This window comes from Rhinolophus sinicus, chromosome 3 (genome assembly GCF_057876585.1).
Source record: "Rhinolophus sinicus isolate RSI-liver-muscle chromosome 3, RSI-T2T, whole genome shotgun sequence".
NCBI lineage: Eukaryota > Metazoa > Chordata > Mammalia > Chiroptera > Rhinolophidae > Rhinolophus > Rhinolophus sinicus.
In genome coordinates, this window is record NC_142503.1 from 158,535,060 (window position 1) to 158,552,623 (window position 17,564).

General features: G+C 35.6%; 1 protein-coding gene across 12 annotated transcripts in view; it reads left to right on the top strand.

Moving 5' to 3' along the window:
* The window catches only part of MAP2K5 (mitogen-activated protein kinase kinase 5), a 228,882-nt gene that overhangs the window by 111,842 nt on the left and 99,476 nt on the right, over positions 1-17,564 (top strand). For all 12 annotated transcript variants that reach the window (XR_012494694.2, XR_002136832.3, XR_016020872.1 and 9 more), the window contains exons 14-15: positions 11,451-11,524; positions 12,485-12,535. Coding sequence is in view for 9 of the 12 variants with exons in the window: in XM_074327515.2 (XP_074183616.1) it covers positions 11,451-11,524; positions 12,485-12,535 (125 nt within the window). In the remaining 3 variants the exon portion in view is untranslated. The remainder of the gene's footprint in view (positions 1-11,450; positions 11,525-12,484; positions 12,536-17,564) is intronic.

Sequence of the window (17,564 nt, forward strand, 5' to 3'; positions counted from 1 at the left end):
TTAAATTTCTCTTTCTGATAGTTTGTGTTTAGTGTATAGTAATACAACAGATTCTGTATATTGATTTTGTATTCTGCAACTTTACTGAATTCATTTAAGTTTTTTGGTGGAGTCTTTAGAGTTTTCTCTATATAATAGGTCATCTGCAAATAGTGAGTTTTACTTCTTTGTTTTCAATTTGGATCTTTTCTTTCTTGCGTAGTTGCTCTGTCTAGGACTTCCATTAATGTGTTGAGTGAACCCTGTCTTGTTCCTGATCTTAGAGGAAAAGCTTTCAGTTTTTCACCACTGATATGATATTACCTGTGGACTTGTCATATATGATCTTTACTATATTGAGGTATGTTCCCTCTATACCCACTTTGTTGAGAGTTTTTATCGTATATGGATGTTGGATTTTGTCCTGCTTTTTCTGCATCTATTGAGATGATCGTATAATTTTTTTATCTTTCACTTTATTAATGTGGTGTATCATATTGATTGATTTGTGGATGTTGAACCATCCCTGCATGCCTGGAATAAATTTTATTTCATCGTGGTATATGATCCTTTTAATGTATATTGTTGAACTCTGTTTGCTAATATTTTGTTGAGAATTTTTGCATCTATGTTCATCAATGGCATTAGCCCATAATTTTATTTTCTTAGTATACTTGTCTGGTTTGGGGATCAGGGTATTGCTTAGCTTCATGAAATAGATTGGTATTTATTCTTCTTTGAATGTTTAGTAGAATTAACTAGTTGCAGTTGCCAGGTCCTGGACTTTTGTCTGTAGGGAGTTTTTAAATTACTGACTCAGTCTCCTTAGTAGTAATTGGTCTGTTCAATTTTCGATTTCTTTATGATTCATTCTTAAAAGGTTGCACATTTCTAGGAACTTATTTATTTCTTCTAGGTTGTCCATTTGATTGGTGTATAATTGTTCATAGCAATCTCTTATGATCCTTTGTATTTCTGTGGTATCAGTTGTAACATCTCTTTCATTTCTGATTTTATTTATTTGAGCCCCCTCTCTTTTTTGTTGGATTCTAGATAAAGGTTTTCCAACTTTGTTTATCTTTTCAAAGAACTAGCTCTTGGTTTCCCTAATCTTTTCTGTTGTCTTTTTAGTTTCTATTTCATTTATTTCTGCTCTGATCTTTGTCATTTCCTTCCTTCTACTAACTTTTGGCTTTGTTCTTCTTTTTCTAGTTTCTTAAAGTAGGTTGTTTATTTGAGAGTTTTTGTTTGTTTCTTGCGGTAGGCATTTATGCTATGAACTTCCCTCTGAGAACTGCTTTTGCTACATCCCATAACTTTCGGTATGTATTTCCAGTTTTACTTGTCTCAAGACATTATTTTAATTTCTCTTTTGATTTCTTCATAGACTTATTAGTTGTTAGTAGCATGTTGGTTAGTCTTCACATATTTGTGAATTTTCCAGTTTTCTTGTAATTAATGTGTAGCTTCATGTCATTCGTCAGAAAAGATGCTTGATATAATTTCAGTCTGCTTAAATTTGTTTTGTGGCCTAACATAATGATCTGTCCTGGAGAATGTTCTATGTGCATTTGAAAAGAGTGTGTATTCTGTTGCTTTTTTGATGGGATGTTATGTATATATCTGTTAAGTCCACCTGGTCTATTGTGTGATTTAAAGCCAATGTTTCCTTATTGATTTTCTGTCTGGATGATCTATTTTATTGATATAAGTGTGGTATTAAAGTTCCCTAATGTTATTGTAATGCTGTCTGTTTCTTCCTTTAAGTCTGTTAATTTTTGCATTATGTATTTAAGTTCTCCTATATTAGGTCCATAAATATTTACAAATATTATATCTTCTTGTTATAGTGACCCCTTTATTAATATGTAATGACCTTTTTTGTTTGTTTTTTATTACTGTCTTTCCATTCTTATTTATTGTGGAATAATATTGCCTGTTGTGTGGATATATCACATTTTGTCCATACGTTTATTAGTAGAGTGACATTTGGATTATATCCAGTTTGGGGCTGTTATGAATAATGCTGCTATTCATGTAGAAGTCTTTATTTGGTTCTACATTTTCATTTCTCTTGAGTAGATACCTGGGGTGTTTTAGCATCTTTCTTTAAACATTTGTAATCACAGTGAATCAGGTCATCTAATATACATCAGTTTTGAGAAGAAATTACCATTTACCGTTGATACATAGTATGTAATAAGTGTAATTCACTGCTATTTCATACTTTGTTAGAGATAGAATAGGAAAGTGATGACAAAGGTTATATGGTAAGTTTAAGTTTAATTTTTAATGACACTTTAAGGCTGATGTTTATTCAGATACAGGTTCCTGTAGAAAACCTATTATCTTCTGCATGACACAAGACTCTATTTGTAAGTTCTTTCATTCTTCCTGCTCCCTGATATTTTGCTAATAATCTTCAAAGCACTTCAAATCATTAAAGAGAACTGCATCATAGCTACCTATTATCTATGTGGGCTGTCACTGATGCAACTCAAATATTCATTACATCATCATTAAATAACTCTACTGTGAAATCTCACTGAAGGAGTGGGAAAGTATTGTGACAGGAGACATGTGTTGTGATTGGGTAGTTAGTTGTTAACTCATTTTTGAACAGCACTTAACATTCTGGAAGAAGTCTGCTTTCAGCTAGAGCTCATGTAATGAAAGTGAACTTTATTTAGCATTTGGATCTGGTCCAGTATATTAGGTGACCCACATCCTGACTTTCTAGGGTGAGAGTCATTGTCATTACCAGTTCTACAGAGCAATAGCTTCTAGTATATATACTACATTCAAGTTTACAAAATGTTTCTCTCATTCATTTTATTCATAAAACAGTTCATTGAGTTCCAGCTCTGTGACAGGCACTAATAAACACACAGTCTCACTTAATTCTTATAACAACCTTGTGAAGGTAGGAAGATCAGGTATCACCCTTAATCTTGTATGTATGTATATATATATATATATACACACACACATATATATATATGTATAATGTATATATATATATATATACACATATATATGTATATATATAAATATAAATAAAACATACACACACACACACACACACACACACACACACACATACACACACACACTTTCCGTGTCATTTCTGCTTCCTCTGAGAGGATCTGACCAAGAGGAACCTATTCTGACTTGTCTCTCTACATGAAATGACTGAATTTGTTTCTAAAATGAAAAAAGATAAGAAATATTTGATATCAAACATGGGTCACTTTGCATTGTACTTTTATTTCACTTTCTCTAACATGAAATTGACCTTTTGGCCAAGAGAGCTTAAAACCAAACCTCAAATTTAGGAACACCAAGCATGATATTTCATATATAATAAAAAGGGGATTACAGTTAGTTTTTCACTATAGGCTTATGTTTTGCATTAGACAAAGCTAACTTCTTTTTAGTGGTATGAAAAGAAGCTGTAATTCCAGGATGCTACATACCTCATTTGTATTTTCTTTGAGAAAATGTCTTAGTTAAAATCAATGCTAGTATTCATTTAAGTTCCCTTGCCTCAATAAAACTAATTGATAAACCCTAATAATTAATGGCCTGATTAAACCAAAATGACTTACATCTGCCCTGATGCTTGCCATTTATAATCAGTCACTTTAACGACTCATCTTTTCTGCGCTTTGCTTACAGAAGAAAGGCTACAGTTTTTTTAAGTGAGCTGAATGAAAAGCTGTATTCCTTCAATTGCTGTTTGTTTTCTGTAACTTGAGATTGCATTAAAATAAGCATAAACATAACTACCTCCTTAAAAGTAATCTTTCTCCCTAATCTGTTGTGCTGTTGTCTATGGCTTCGAGTGACATTAAAACAAAACCAAAAAAAAGAAAGACAGAAAAAGAAATTAAACCATTCAGTATTCCTGGGGCTACTCCTGAGAGTTGTAGCATTTATATGTTTTCAATGAGAACTTGGAAGTAATAAGTTCAGTGGTTATATACTAGGATTGTCTATTACCTCAGATATCAGGTGGAATATTTTGTTCAGATAAAGTGAAACTTAAGTCACAGAGCTATTCTCATTCTAACATTTAAAAAGATTTCATTTGCTTAAAATTCTGCCACAGGAATTCAGATTTAGCCTAACTAAAGTTCTAGTGTTATTTATACTCCATCTATTTCAAAAAAGAGATTCAGGGCAGCTTTCAATATATGGTCAAAACAATGAACAAAAGACAAAAATCAAAACAAAACAGGAATTTTAAAATAAAAGGGTATTTCTATTTCTGCCTAGGAAGGAATCACTGCTATAGGAGTTGCCCTCCACCAAAAACAATTAGGAAACTGAAAAAAATTTATGAAACATCTGTTTTCAAACATTAGATAAGCAGTACTGGACTGTAATCCCCAAGAGAAGGCAACCTGGTGAGGTGAGCCCTGTAATCGCCCAACCTTTCTTCCTGGAGACAATTTCTGGACTGCAGCATAGGGAGAGGGAACCCAAAAAGACCCAAAAGTCTTACTGAGCTGAAGAGACAGAGTTTGGAGATCAAGAATGCCAAAATGTCTATAATGTATAGGGCAGAGTCCTAGAGAGGCAGAAACTATGCAAAAAAAGAGCTCAAGAAATTGTATACAAATCTCCTTGAGTCTTTGGCCAGATAGCAACCTCTGCATTCATAGGGTGAAATCTTACAAAGCCAGAAAATGAACTATTTTCCGGGAAAAAGATTTCTAGGGAGCTATAAGCTAAATAATTCCCAAAGCTTACATAGGTTGGTAATTTTAAAAATTTCATCTACCCAGAGTGGAAAAGAACTTGTTGAATACATTGGTGCATACAAGAGAGACTTTAGAAGGGCCATACTTTAATAGTGGGGCTAAACCAGTCCTGGAGTAGGAAGTTTCTCTAGGCTCTGTATAAATAAAAACTGAGATAATCGGTGAACAGATAATTCTTCTTCTGATAATGCATGAAAGATTATAACCAGGAGAAAAATCAGTCAGTAGAAATAGGACCTCCCCCCCAAAAAAAAAAAAAAAAAAAAGAAACTGAGATAATGGACTTAGCAGACAAGGACTTCGGAACAGTTATAAGTAGTATAAGTAAACTTAAGGATTTCACAGAACCATAAGCATTTTGAGGAGAGAAATGGAAGGCATAAAACCAAGTGGAATATCTAGAAATGAAAGTAAATTATCTGAAATAAAATTTCATTTAATGGAATTAACAATGGATTAAGTACTACAGAAGAAATAATCGGTAATCTTGATGTTAGAGTTACAGAAATTATCCAAAATTACCACAAAGGAAAAAGACAAAAAACATGAGCACAGCCTCAGGGACCTTTGAGACAATATCAAGAAGTCTAGGATTTGTGTGTAACTAGAGTCTCAGGAGGAAAGGAGTGAGAAAGGGAAACAAAAAATAATTTGAAGAGATAATGGCCCCCAACTTTTCAAATTTGATAAAACTCATAAACCCATAGATCTCAGAAGCTCAATAAACCCTAACCAAGATAAACAAAAAGCATATCAAAAGAAAAAATTTTGAAAGGAGTGATTTTTAAAATCTTAAAATATTCAGAGGAAACAATACATTAAGAAGAACAAAAATAAAAATGACAGCAGACTTATTATCAAAAGCTATGTATGCCAAAAGATAGTAGAGAGACATCTTTTAAATAAGAAGGATGGGGGAACTTGTCAACCCAGAATTCTGTGTTTAGTAAATATATTTTCAACAGCTGAACAAAGACTTTTTTAGGCAATCAAAGCAGAAAGAATTTATTGCCACTAGACCAGCCTTATAAAAAATATTAAAGAAAATTATTTAGGGCAGAAGGAAAATGATACCAGATAGATGATTAGATCTGTATTACGGAATATATAGCACCAACAGTGGTAAACATGTGGACATATAAAAACTTTTCTCTCACTTTGAAATTTTGTTAAGAGATAATTATTTAAAGCAGAAATAAAGACAGCATATTGTGTAACTTACAACACATATGTTATAAATGTAAGATATGCATAATCAACGGTAGCATGAAGGATGGGAGGAAGACTATAACTATTGTAATGTTCTTAAATTATAAATAACATACCCTAATATTATTTTAAAGTAGACTTTGAGAAGTTAAAGAAACACATTGTAGATCCTAGAACAATGATTTTTTCAAAAAGCTTCAAAACAAAATTTAATTGGAACACAGTCATGCCCATTCATTTACATATTGCCTATGATTGCTTTTGCAATCCTGAAAAGAATCCAACTAACCCAAAAGAAGGCAAGAGAAGAAAAAAGTAATAAAGAACAGTTGTTACTTTTTTCAAATAGTAAGATGTAGAGCTGAACACAAACCAAATCAATAATTACATTAAATGTAAATGGTCATTATACTGCATTTAAAAGCACAGATTCTCAGAGACCAGTTAAAAAAGCAAGACCCAACTGTGTACCCACTTTAAATATGACAGAGATATACCATACAAATACTAACCCAGACTGTTTAAAGGAAAAATTATAATAACCTATTACAGAGTTTATAATGGATGTACAAAGGACAAAATTAACCAATAATAGCAGAAACCCATGAGTGGTTGCCAGAGGTCAGGGTTAAGTTGACTATAAAGGGACACAGAATTTTTTGGGGTGATAGAAATGTTTCATATTTTGATTGTGGTATGGTTACATGGATGTATATACACTTGTTAAACTCATCAAACTGTACATTCAAAATGACTACAATAAAATTGATTTTTTAAAATGAATAAAAATTTTTAAAAGTAAAGGAAAACAAGAGAGGAAAATTTTCTTTTGATATTCTGAACTTTCTAGCAGTTAAATCAAAGGGAAATACAGCACATTATTTCAGTCTTTTCTAAGTGCTGGTCTGAAGACCAGGCTATATTAAACTGGTTTGTGATTTAGTAGATCTGAGGTGGAACCCAAAAAGTTGTGTTTTTTTGTTTTTTAGTGGGGGGGGTTGGTTTTTTTTTGTTGGTTTTTTTAATGCACAGCCAGGCTTGGGAGCTATTTAGTTATATAACTCTCATTGTCTTTATTATAGGAAGTGTGTAATTGTTCCAGAAGAAAATCCCGTTTAGAGTATATCAAAGCAGTGTTGTTATCCTGAATTCTCATGTGCAGTATTTTTGATCAAAGAACATACCAGCAGGTTCTTGGTCTGCACTTTCCTGAAAGGCAGAATCTCGCTCACGTTTCTCTCCACAGCACCTACTACTATGTCTAGCACATGGTGAAGTGTCAATATTTGTTGAGTGAGTATTTTTGAATGACTGGATTCTTCTTAGAATGAAAAATGTCATTTGGAACTGTATTCATTAATAGTGAAATATATTCATTCTGAAGTATATGCCTTTAAGTAGGAAAAGATACAGCTCCTTTTCAGGCCAAATCCATGCTTCTCTGGATGAGCATGTTTGTCCATCTATTCAGTAGAGATCATTCATTCACCATTTGCTCAACAAACACTGCTTCTTGTCTGCACCAGGCACCATTCTAGACATAGTAGTGAACAATCAGATCAAGTCTCTGCATTCATTGAGCTACCCTTCAAGAGAGGAGGACTTGTGAGGGAACAGATGTACTTACGCAGATATAATGTATTGATGGTACTAAGTGTTAAGAACATTGGAACAGGGCAGAGAGGAAAGAGGTTATTTGGTGTGGGAAGGTACTGCTGTCTATGCTGGGTGGTTGGGGAAGGCTTCTTTTAAAAAGATAACATTTGAGCAGAAACCTAAAAGAAGTGAAGGAGCAAACTATGCATATGTATGTGGAAGCAGAGCAGTCCAGGGTACGGAGCCACAAAGCAGGAGCGTACCTGGCGAGTGAGATGAAGCAGAATGGGCAGGGAGATGAGAATACAAGGTAGTGGAGGGCCAGCTCAGAGCAGGCCTTAGAGATTATCACGAGGACTTCACATTTTGCACTGAGTTGGGAAACCCTTGGAGGTTTGGTGGGAGAGACGTGACATGGTCTCACTTAAATTTTAAAAGGATCATTTTACCTGCTGTGTTCAATAGCCAATAGAAGAGCAAATGTAAAAATAGGGAGATCAGTTCAGTAGCCTTGTTGAAGAGTGAGTGCATATGGCCTGCCAAAAAGAGAAAGTAAGAAAACAGTCCCATTTACAATTGCATCAAAAAATAAAATAAAATACCTAGGAATATATTTTACCAAGGAGGTAAAAGACCTGTGCTCAGAAAACTATAAGACACTTAAAGAAAGAAGTTGAAGAAGATACAAATAAATAGAAGCATATACCACGCTCATGGATAGGAAGAATTAGCATCATTAATATGTGCATACTACCCAAAGCAATCTATAGATTCAGTGCAATCCCTATAAAAATACCAATGGCATTCTTCGCAGAACTAGAACAAATAATCTTAAAGTTTATATGGAACCACACAAAGACACCACCACATAGCCACAGCAATCTTGAGAAAGAACAAAAGTGGAGGTATCACCCTACCTGACATCAAACTGTACTACAGGACTATAATAATCAAAAAAGCATGGTACTGGCATAAAAACAGACACAGTTCAAGGGAACAGAATAGAGAGCCCAGAAATAAACCCACGTCTATATGGTCATTTAATCTATGACAAAAGAGGCAAGAATACAAAGTGGGGTAAAGACAGTCTATTCAATAAATGGTGTTGGGAAAACTGGACAGATACATTCCAAAAAAATGAAACTAGACCACCTTTTTACACTACATACAAGAATAAACTCAAAATGGATTAAAGAATTAAATGTAAGACCCAAAACCCTAAAACTCCTAGATGAAAACATAGGCAGTAAACTCTGACATCGCTCCTAGTAATATTTTTTCTGATCTGTATTCTCAGATAAGAGAAACACAAGAAAAAATAAATGGTATTACATCAAACTAAAAAGTTTTTGCACACCAAAGGAAAACACCAAAAACGAAAAGACAGCCTACTGAATGGGAGAAGACATTCACCAATGATACATCTGATAAGGTTAATATCCAGAATTTATAAAGAACTCATAGAACTCAACACCAAAAAAAACAAACAATTCAATTAAAAAATGGGCAGAAGACCCGAATAGACATTTCTCCAAAGAAGGCATACACATGGCCAGTAGACATGAAAAGGTGCTCAATGTCACTAATCAGAGAAATGCAAATTAAAACCACAATGAGATACCACCTCACACCTGTCAGAATGGCCATCTCCAATAAATCAACAAACAACAAATGTTGGTGAGGATGCAGAGAAAAGGAACACTCGTGCACTGTTTGTGGGATTGCAAATTGTTGCAGCCAGTATGGAAAACAGCTTGGAGGTTCCTCGAAAAGTTAAAAATAGAACTACCTTATGACCCAGCAATTCCACTTCTGGGTATTTACCCGAAGAAATCCGGAACACTAATTCAAAAACATATGCATCCGTATGCTCATTGCAGCACTATTTACAATAGCCAAGATATGGAAGAAACTTTGTTTTATTCTTTCTCTCTGTTGATCCACTGAAGTCAAATGTGTGTCTGATTAAAGCTACAGATTTGTTAATTTTAGCATACCTTGTGATTTCCAGGCAGCTCTTTCCAGGAGCTCAGAACATTTGTTCATGAACTGTCTCCATCTGATGTGGTGGCTTAAGAGTGATTTAAGGGTGTCAATATATAAAAGAGCAGATTGCCAAAAAGAAAAATATTCAAAGTTGAGGCCTGTAATGAGAATTAGATTTGGAAAATACGACCAGGCTATGTAGAATCTAACATCTCTTTCAGTTCAGCAAACATTGAGTGCCCACTGTGGCCATCTGTGATGTATATGTATTGAGCTAAACACAGGCACATCTGAAAGCACAACCCTCTTCTTAAGGAGCTCACATTTGGACGGAGGAGGGTGTCAGAGACTATTTAATTTCCCTCTCAATGAGAGATGATGTAGTAAAAGTACTATATTATGTTGATGGTATAAGATTTGTATTGAAATTAGAGAAACTGGAGGCAGAGAGGCAAGGTCTTGTTAAAAGACCTTATACCTGCCTAGGCTTACCACCTGGTACTCAGAAAGAAGCAAACCCTGCCCCCAACCCGAAGGACGTGTACAATGTGTTACCTGAAGGGCATGCTCCAGAAACATGCTCTACAGCTACCCCCTGATCACAAACAAAATCATCAACATGAAATCATACTGTATGTGCATGGTTTCCATTCATTTATTTCCTCATCCATTCAAGAAGTACTTATTGTGCATTTGACTGTATGCCTGGCACTCTTCTAGAGGCTGGGAATAGAGTGGTCAATAAAAGAGCCAAAGTCCTTGCGTTCCTGGAGTTTACATTCTACTGTCAGTCAGGTATCACTGAATAGCTAATGTATGAGAAAGTGCCTAGCATATTGCCTGTCACATAGTAGGTGGGGTTCAGTAATTGTGAATTACGGAGTTTGAACTTGAAGTTTGAATTAAGTACCTACTCTTGGCAAGATATTTTGTCAGGGTGCCCTTTCAAGGGGAGAAGGGAGGGGGGAAGATGAACAGATTTACAGATTTTCTTAAAGTGTTATGTAAAAAATTGTGTTTCTTGTTCAGTTTGGGGATAATTAAGATTATTTGCTATATTAAATATAACAACTTGTCTGTTCCAGACTACTTTTGCCACTGAAGGTGAAAGATTGAAGCAGGTGCTGTTCTGTACCATCAAAAATGGCGTGCTCTTTCCTGCTTGGATGGTTTTTGTGGGCTTCCTGGTTTCCTGAAAAGGCTTACTGTTGTCACTGACCGTGCTTCACAGAAAACCTTTGTGTCATTATTTAGCAACTGACTGCCTTGGCGAAAGCTATGTCAATTCTTTTGTTAACTATAGCAGCAGTCAAACATGATGTAAAGGAAGAGGATAAATGAAACAAAGACTGATAAGTGCATGCATTCACACACATCTTTTAGATCAGTTTCTGAGTATCATCTGAAGTAGCATTTGCCACGTAAAAACCAGAAAAAAGCAATACTGCACTCAATTTCTCATTGTTCCGATATGACCTGTTACCAGCAACATATGAATGATTTTTTTCCTTGTTGGCTTCCTTTTGGCCTTACTGTTTATTAGTTGTGAGTGATACTTTCATACTGAGAACAAAACTAAGCCTTTTGTGGAAATTCTTTGCAAGGTTACATTTTCTTATCTACCTACTTTTCCTAAAAGGATGATGGGTGTATTTACCATTGTTGGAAGCCAAGATTTTATTTGACTTTCAGTTGAAATAAACCCTAGAGGAACCAGAAATGGTTGGAACTGGAGGAGTTAGGACCTTACATGTGCCTCCAGATAAAATTCTTTGCCTTAAATTTGTGACTAGAATTCCAGGTTGAGCAGATGATGTCATTTCTGCAGTGTGACATGGTGTGTGTGTATTTGTTTTATTGAACAAGCACTGTAGATACAGAATTAGTTACGTGGACTTTCTCATCCCTTTTTAGATGTGAAGCCCTCCAATATGCTAGTAAACACAAGAGGACAGGTCAAGCTGTGTGATTTTGGAGTTAGCACCCAGGTAGGTCTCTTTTTCCTCCCCCTCTGCTCTCCTCTCTGCAACATCCACTTTTTTATTTTCATTCTACTCTCTGGATCGAAAAATCACCTAGCTGCCAGACAAACAGAACTCTGCATCTTCTCCTCGGCTGGGAGTGTGTTATTCATTTTTAATCTCCGAGAGAGTTTCCTCCATCAGAATATGATTGTTCATTGTTTAATGACAGTAAAAACTGCTGATATTGTAATTACTACTTACGAATAGCAAACTTCATTGATATGCAGCTTTGATATGAAAGCGTTTTGGCCAGACAAAAGGGAGGGCAGAGTGGGAGCTGTGCCTGGGGAGCCCAACTGGCCCACAATAAAAATTAATATTGGGAGCAACAATGGTGGAGGGCCATTACAATGTGCAGCACCAATTTTAATTAATTTCCATTTTGGGCCTCCCCTGAGACCCCCAGTGATAGTGACCCATGAGCGTGCTGTGATGTTGATTTGAATTGCAGCCACCTTTACTCCCAGCCAAACACGAAGACCAAAGCGAAGGTCATCGTTGTATTATGAGTTGTCAAAGTCTGTTATCCCTCCAGCGTATTTAGTGTTTGTTTCATTCTAGTAATGCATGGGGCTTCATTCACATCTTGAGCCATTTGACTGAAAAATGAGTGTGTTCAAATTCTACTTCCAATTGACTTTTTATATCAGGGTTTGGGGTACTAAAGCAGTAAGCATCCTGCTGAAGTGAATTGTTTAAGGTTATCTGCTATAAACTGTAATGCTGTGCATGTTTAAATTAAAATCACATTCAAAAGAAAAGAGATTTAATCATTTTTAATGCCTTCGTAGATAAATTTGTTCCCTTTTACAGAATTTTTAGTTGATTTATAGAAATGATGATTGTAGGTTAAATGAGGAATAATTGCCCATTTTATTTCCGCATTATCTTTATATTGTTCTAACAGACTGTTTTGTCTCATAGCTGGTGAATTCTATAGCCAAGACGTATGTTGGAACAAATGCTTATATGGCGGTAAGTAAACGTATGCAAAAATAACATTTAAAACCAACATCTTTATCTTTATGTACTTGGTAATGTATAATTCTTGAATTAATTCTACAGCTTTAGCCTAACATCATAAATTACAAAGTCAATTCAGTCATGATTCGATTGTTAAATCTTTCTAAAAGACACTAGGGTTTATACAGGAGCTACCAAATTATCTGATTTTGTTGACTTAACTGGTTGGCTCAAGTTTTGAAGTTTAATCCAACAGAAAAATTATACCTTATAGCATATTGGTTACTTTGCCATATTGCTTATTTAATTAACCCTCAAGTATACCAAATTGTCAGTCAGTAAGATTGGTTGTTTTTTCCCCAAGAATACAAACATGCTTTGTCACGAGATAAAAATTAAATTATTGATGTGACCAGCTCTTATTTATGGATCTCTGAATGTAAGAGTTTAGCAGGCAATTCTCTTCAGAGCTGTACATCTGTATTCTGTTTACTTACTGGGTTCCTGCCTATTCTAAGAGAACTGATTTAGTTTCCCTGAAATAAATTAACCAAGAATAAAAAGTAGAAGCATATAACTGTTTCAAAGGCCAATGTGGATTTGGTTTTGACCTTTTCCTTTTTCCTACCTTTTAGGGAAGTTATTTGTGTCCATAAAAATGCTGTTATTTATTTCCCCAATCACTTCAAGACTGGGAGTGGGGGTGGAAACAAGTAAGAAAGCTTATCCAGTATCATTTTGGGAGCAGAGTTTCGTTTTAATATATTAAGGTTATATTTTTTTATTGAGGGGCTTAGATTTACTCCGGTAATCCATTTCATTTCTAATAGTCTTCATATGTCATGAAGTTAAACAGTGTTAGTGTGGATGGAACCCTGGATCTTATTCTGAGAACAGTACAAAGCATTTTTTTTAATTGAGATACCAGACTAGTTTAATTTTTGTCTTGTATGGTTTTTAAAGAAAATTCTCATTTTTTAGGTAATGTGAAAATATATATATATTCACCTCTGAAGTCATCATATCTGTTTTTATAAAACTGAATCACCCTCCTGGCTCTACCAGGTTAGCTGACATGGGTGAGCCGCCTTTATAATTAACAAAACCCTGCCAAATGCCACAATTTCAATCTTTGAAAGAGTATGGAACACTGTGATTATAAAAAAAGAAAAAAACTGTAAATGAAACAATTTCTCAACTGCCCATCATGTTCTTAGTAGTTTTAAATTGCTCTCATAATTAAATTGCATTATGTTTGAATGTACAAATCCAGATTACAGTTGTCTTTCCCAGGTGTACATTAAAGAAATTACTTTTTTCCTTTTTGTTTATGGATGAATGTGATGCGTCCATCTGTTAATTGAAAATGTGAGGATTAAAATTATGAAACGTTAGCTCCGATTGGCAAAGCTAATACTGCTTTATTTCTTGGGTGAGTGAATTCTAGTCATCAACTTTGTCACGCTGTAAAAGCGTAAGTTACCCAGGAAGCAAAGAGTGATGGCCTGCCAGCGAGCTTCACTCAGTTCAGCAGGCTCTCTCTGGCCACGTTCTTACCTGACTGGTGTGAGGTCCGAGGCTGAGAGTGGGGGAAGATGGAAATAACACTACCATTCTGTTACAGGTATTTACCCCTGCCTTCTTTCTGCTCATGAGAGAGAAGAGCGGGGCTTTTTTTTTTTTTTTTTTTTTTTGAACCACAATTGATTCTCATTTTAGCTGGTCTGTTTTGTAATTTTGAGCTCTACATGAGAATCTCTGACAGCTGTCAGGACAGATTCGACTTACCGCCTGTTTTTGTAAAGAAAGTTTTAAAATTACATAGTACTGTACAAACACACACAAACGAGTACGTGTGAAATCAGTAAAATCTGAATAAACTCTGTAGGTTGTACCAGCATCAATTTCCTGGTCGTGATATTGTGTTATAGCAATACTACCATTGGGGGGAACTGGGTGAAGGATGCACAAAACCTTTCTGTATGTATGTATATTTCCTTTAACTTCTTATGAATCAAGTATTTCAAAATAAAAAAATATAATTAAAAAAAGTTTTATTGGAACATGGCCATACCCACTGGTTTACATATTGTCTGTGGCAGCTTTAGCACTACAGTGGCAGAGTGCAGTAGTCATGACACTTGCAACAGAGACCATATGGCCCACAAAGTGACAAATATTTCAGTATCTGTCTCTTTACAGAAAAAATTTGCCAGCCTCTGGTCTATGCCAGTGAAAGCCGTATCTGAAACTGAGTACCTTCAATTAATCAACCAGTATTTACCAAGTGCCTTCTGTGCCATTAGCCAGGTACAGTGGAACCACTCTGTAATCCACAAAAGATATGGGCAAAATAGGAAACACGGCGTTGTATATCGCCACAGTATTAGATGTGGCAAAATAAAGACTGACGTGGTACCAAACAGACCTTTAGCGAAGAAGAAGGCTTACAATGTATGAATTTGATGATGCAAGCAGTATGTGAAAAGGACACTTGTAAGAGAGAGGTAACGGCGGTGAGATGAGCAACAACTCAGAAATAGAAAGTTGCGTGATAAACATGGGGGTGAGGAGGTGAGGTAGAGGACAAATAATAAATTGAGGGGAATGTATAATTAGAGGTCATCTTATGTAAAGCCCTCATTTTACATCCATTTCCCCCACTTTATATTCCTATATACTTCTGTACAGTGTCAATAATAATAATAATAATAGCTAACACTTAATTAGCACTATGTACCAGTTACTCTTATAAACTCTTACATATATTAACTCTTTAAATCCTCACAACAGCCCTGTGAGGTAGGTAACGTTCTCATTTTACAGATGAAGAAACCAAGGGATAGAAAAGTTAAGTGACTTACCCAAATTCATACAGTTAATAAGTCCCAGAGTCAGGATTCAAACCTGAGTAATCAACCTGCAGAGATTAAACTCTCTACTGCTGTGCCTCTCACTATATTCAAATTAGTTCTGTGTTGCTCCAAATCTAGCTTAGGAACTTCACAGGAGCAAGGTTTATTCTGCTCATTCTGTCTATCCAGCCTCTCGCACAGTGCTAAATTAATGAATTCATAAAAACTGCATTCCAAATGTGACTTGTTCACTAATTATAAGCAGAGCATTTTTTTCATATTAAGTATCTTTTATTATAAGGTATAGAAGACTCCCAAATTACTCTAACACAGCAAATAATCTTCATTCTATAACCTGAGGTGTAAGGTATAAAGAAATGATAAGTTAGGAAAAAGACAGGGAGGATCTTCTAAGATCCTAAGCCATTAAAGAAAAACAAAAACAGTAACTTTCAGGCGCAATAAGCAGTGGAGCATGTAGGAGACTTGGAAAGTCATCTGGTCCAACCTCGTCATTGACTGATGAGGATACTGAGACCTGGAGAGTGAAGTAGCATGTTCAAGGACACATTACATTTTAGAGGCAGATAATTGTGTTCAGTAGACATTTTAATCCAAAGCAAGAAAGATTTTCAATTATATTTCAGAAGTATTTCATCCAGAAGGCTTACAAAAGGGATCCATAAGGCTTTGGGGCTTATATTAAATTAAACCATTTCTCAGAAATTCTACTTACTAAAAATGTTACTCTATTTTAAACATAGACATCCCTAAAACTTTAACCCATTGTTCAGTTATTGTGGTTTGTTTATTATAATATTTTAAATCAGTTATAAAAGTTTAACATTATTGTTATGAATAACTGAAGTTTTGAAAATAAAAAAGAAAATCTTACCCAAATACTTGTCCCTTGGGATGAAAAAGTCAATCTAAATGACTTTTTTCTCCCCAAACATTTTTTTTATACCCAAACTATTCCTATCCTTGGAAATTATCTTTACCTAAATAAAACCTATACATGATCCAACTCAATTGGCCATGCTCATGCCGTGCTGGTAATAGGGGTGGTGATGGTGGGAAGGAGCCCAACATTTCCTGAGCCGTCCCCACGTGGCAAGTACTCAGTCAAGCACATCACATGGACTAATTTAATTTTCACACAACCCATGAGGTATACATGTCATTGTGACTGTCTTCATTGTGTAGATGAGGAAACCAAAGGTGAAGTAACTTTAGCCCAGGGTCTCAGAGTTGGCAAGTAGTGAGAGTCAAGTTTTAATTAGGATACCAGCTTCTAGTTTCTGACAGTAGCAAGTTAGGTAGGTTATTTGGACCAACTCTTGTGCTGAAAATGCTAGTTAAAATATTTTTTTAAAACCATCTCAAATGTACTGAAGAACTACAAAGACAAATTGTCAGGACCATTTTCAGATTTAATCCCACAACAGAAGTGAAAGCAGAATGTGGGAGCACGAGTTACTTATTCCTGAGGGCATCTGCCTATTCCACAGCTGGACCTTTAAGGCAGAGGGCCTCAGAGAAGGTCTTTCCCATGTCATGCCGGAAACCTGAAATGCTCACCCTCAGTGTAAAACCAAAACAGAGCTAAACCTTCCCTCTTCCCCCAGTCCCAGGGAATGGAACAGGAGGCTTCTTGGAGCTAAGTAGAGAAGCAGGAGAAAAAGAAACGGGGAAGGTTGTGGCCATAGACTAGCTCTGGCATGAATTTGTACCCTGGGTATTTGTATACATGACCCGAGCTGGGAAAGGAGCTTCATGCTGAGAACTTGGTTTGAGGTAGGCACATCCACCTTAGGCCTCAGAACCTCTCCAGTATTTTTTTTCAAGAGCAAACACTAGCAATTAGTCAAAGAAAACCAAGTGCACAAGGAAACAAAGCAACATGAAGAACCAGCAAGAACAGCAGGCATCAGAAACAGCTGCACACAGATGTCAGATCACAAATTAAAACATAGTAGATTTGAGAAAGTCCCAAACAAAACTGCTAGGTTAAAATTAAAAATCTATTTGGTAGCACATTGGACATAGCGAAAGAGAGAATTAGTGAACTGGAAGATAGATTGAGTGAGAGCAGTCTGACTCCAGAACCCTTGTTTAACCAGTGAGCCCTGCTACCCACATAAGCATCTTGCCAATTTAAAAAAAAATTCCATCGTTTGTGATAT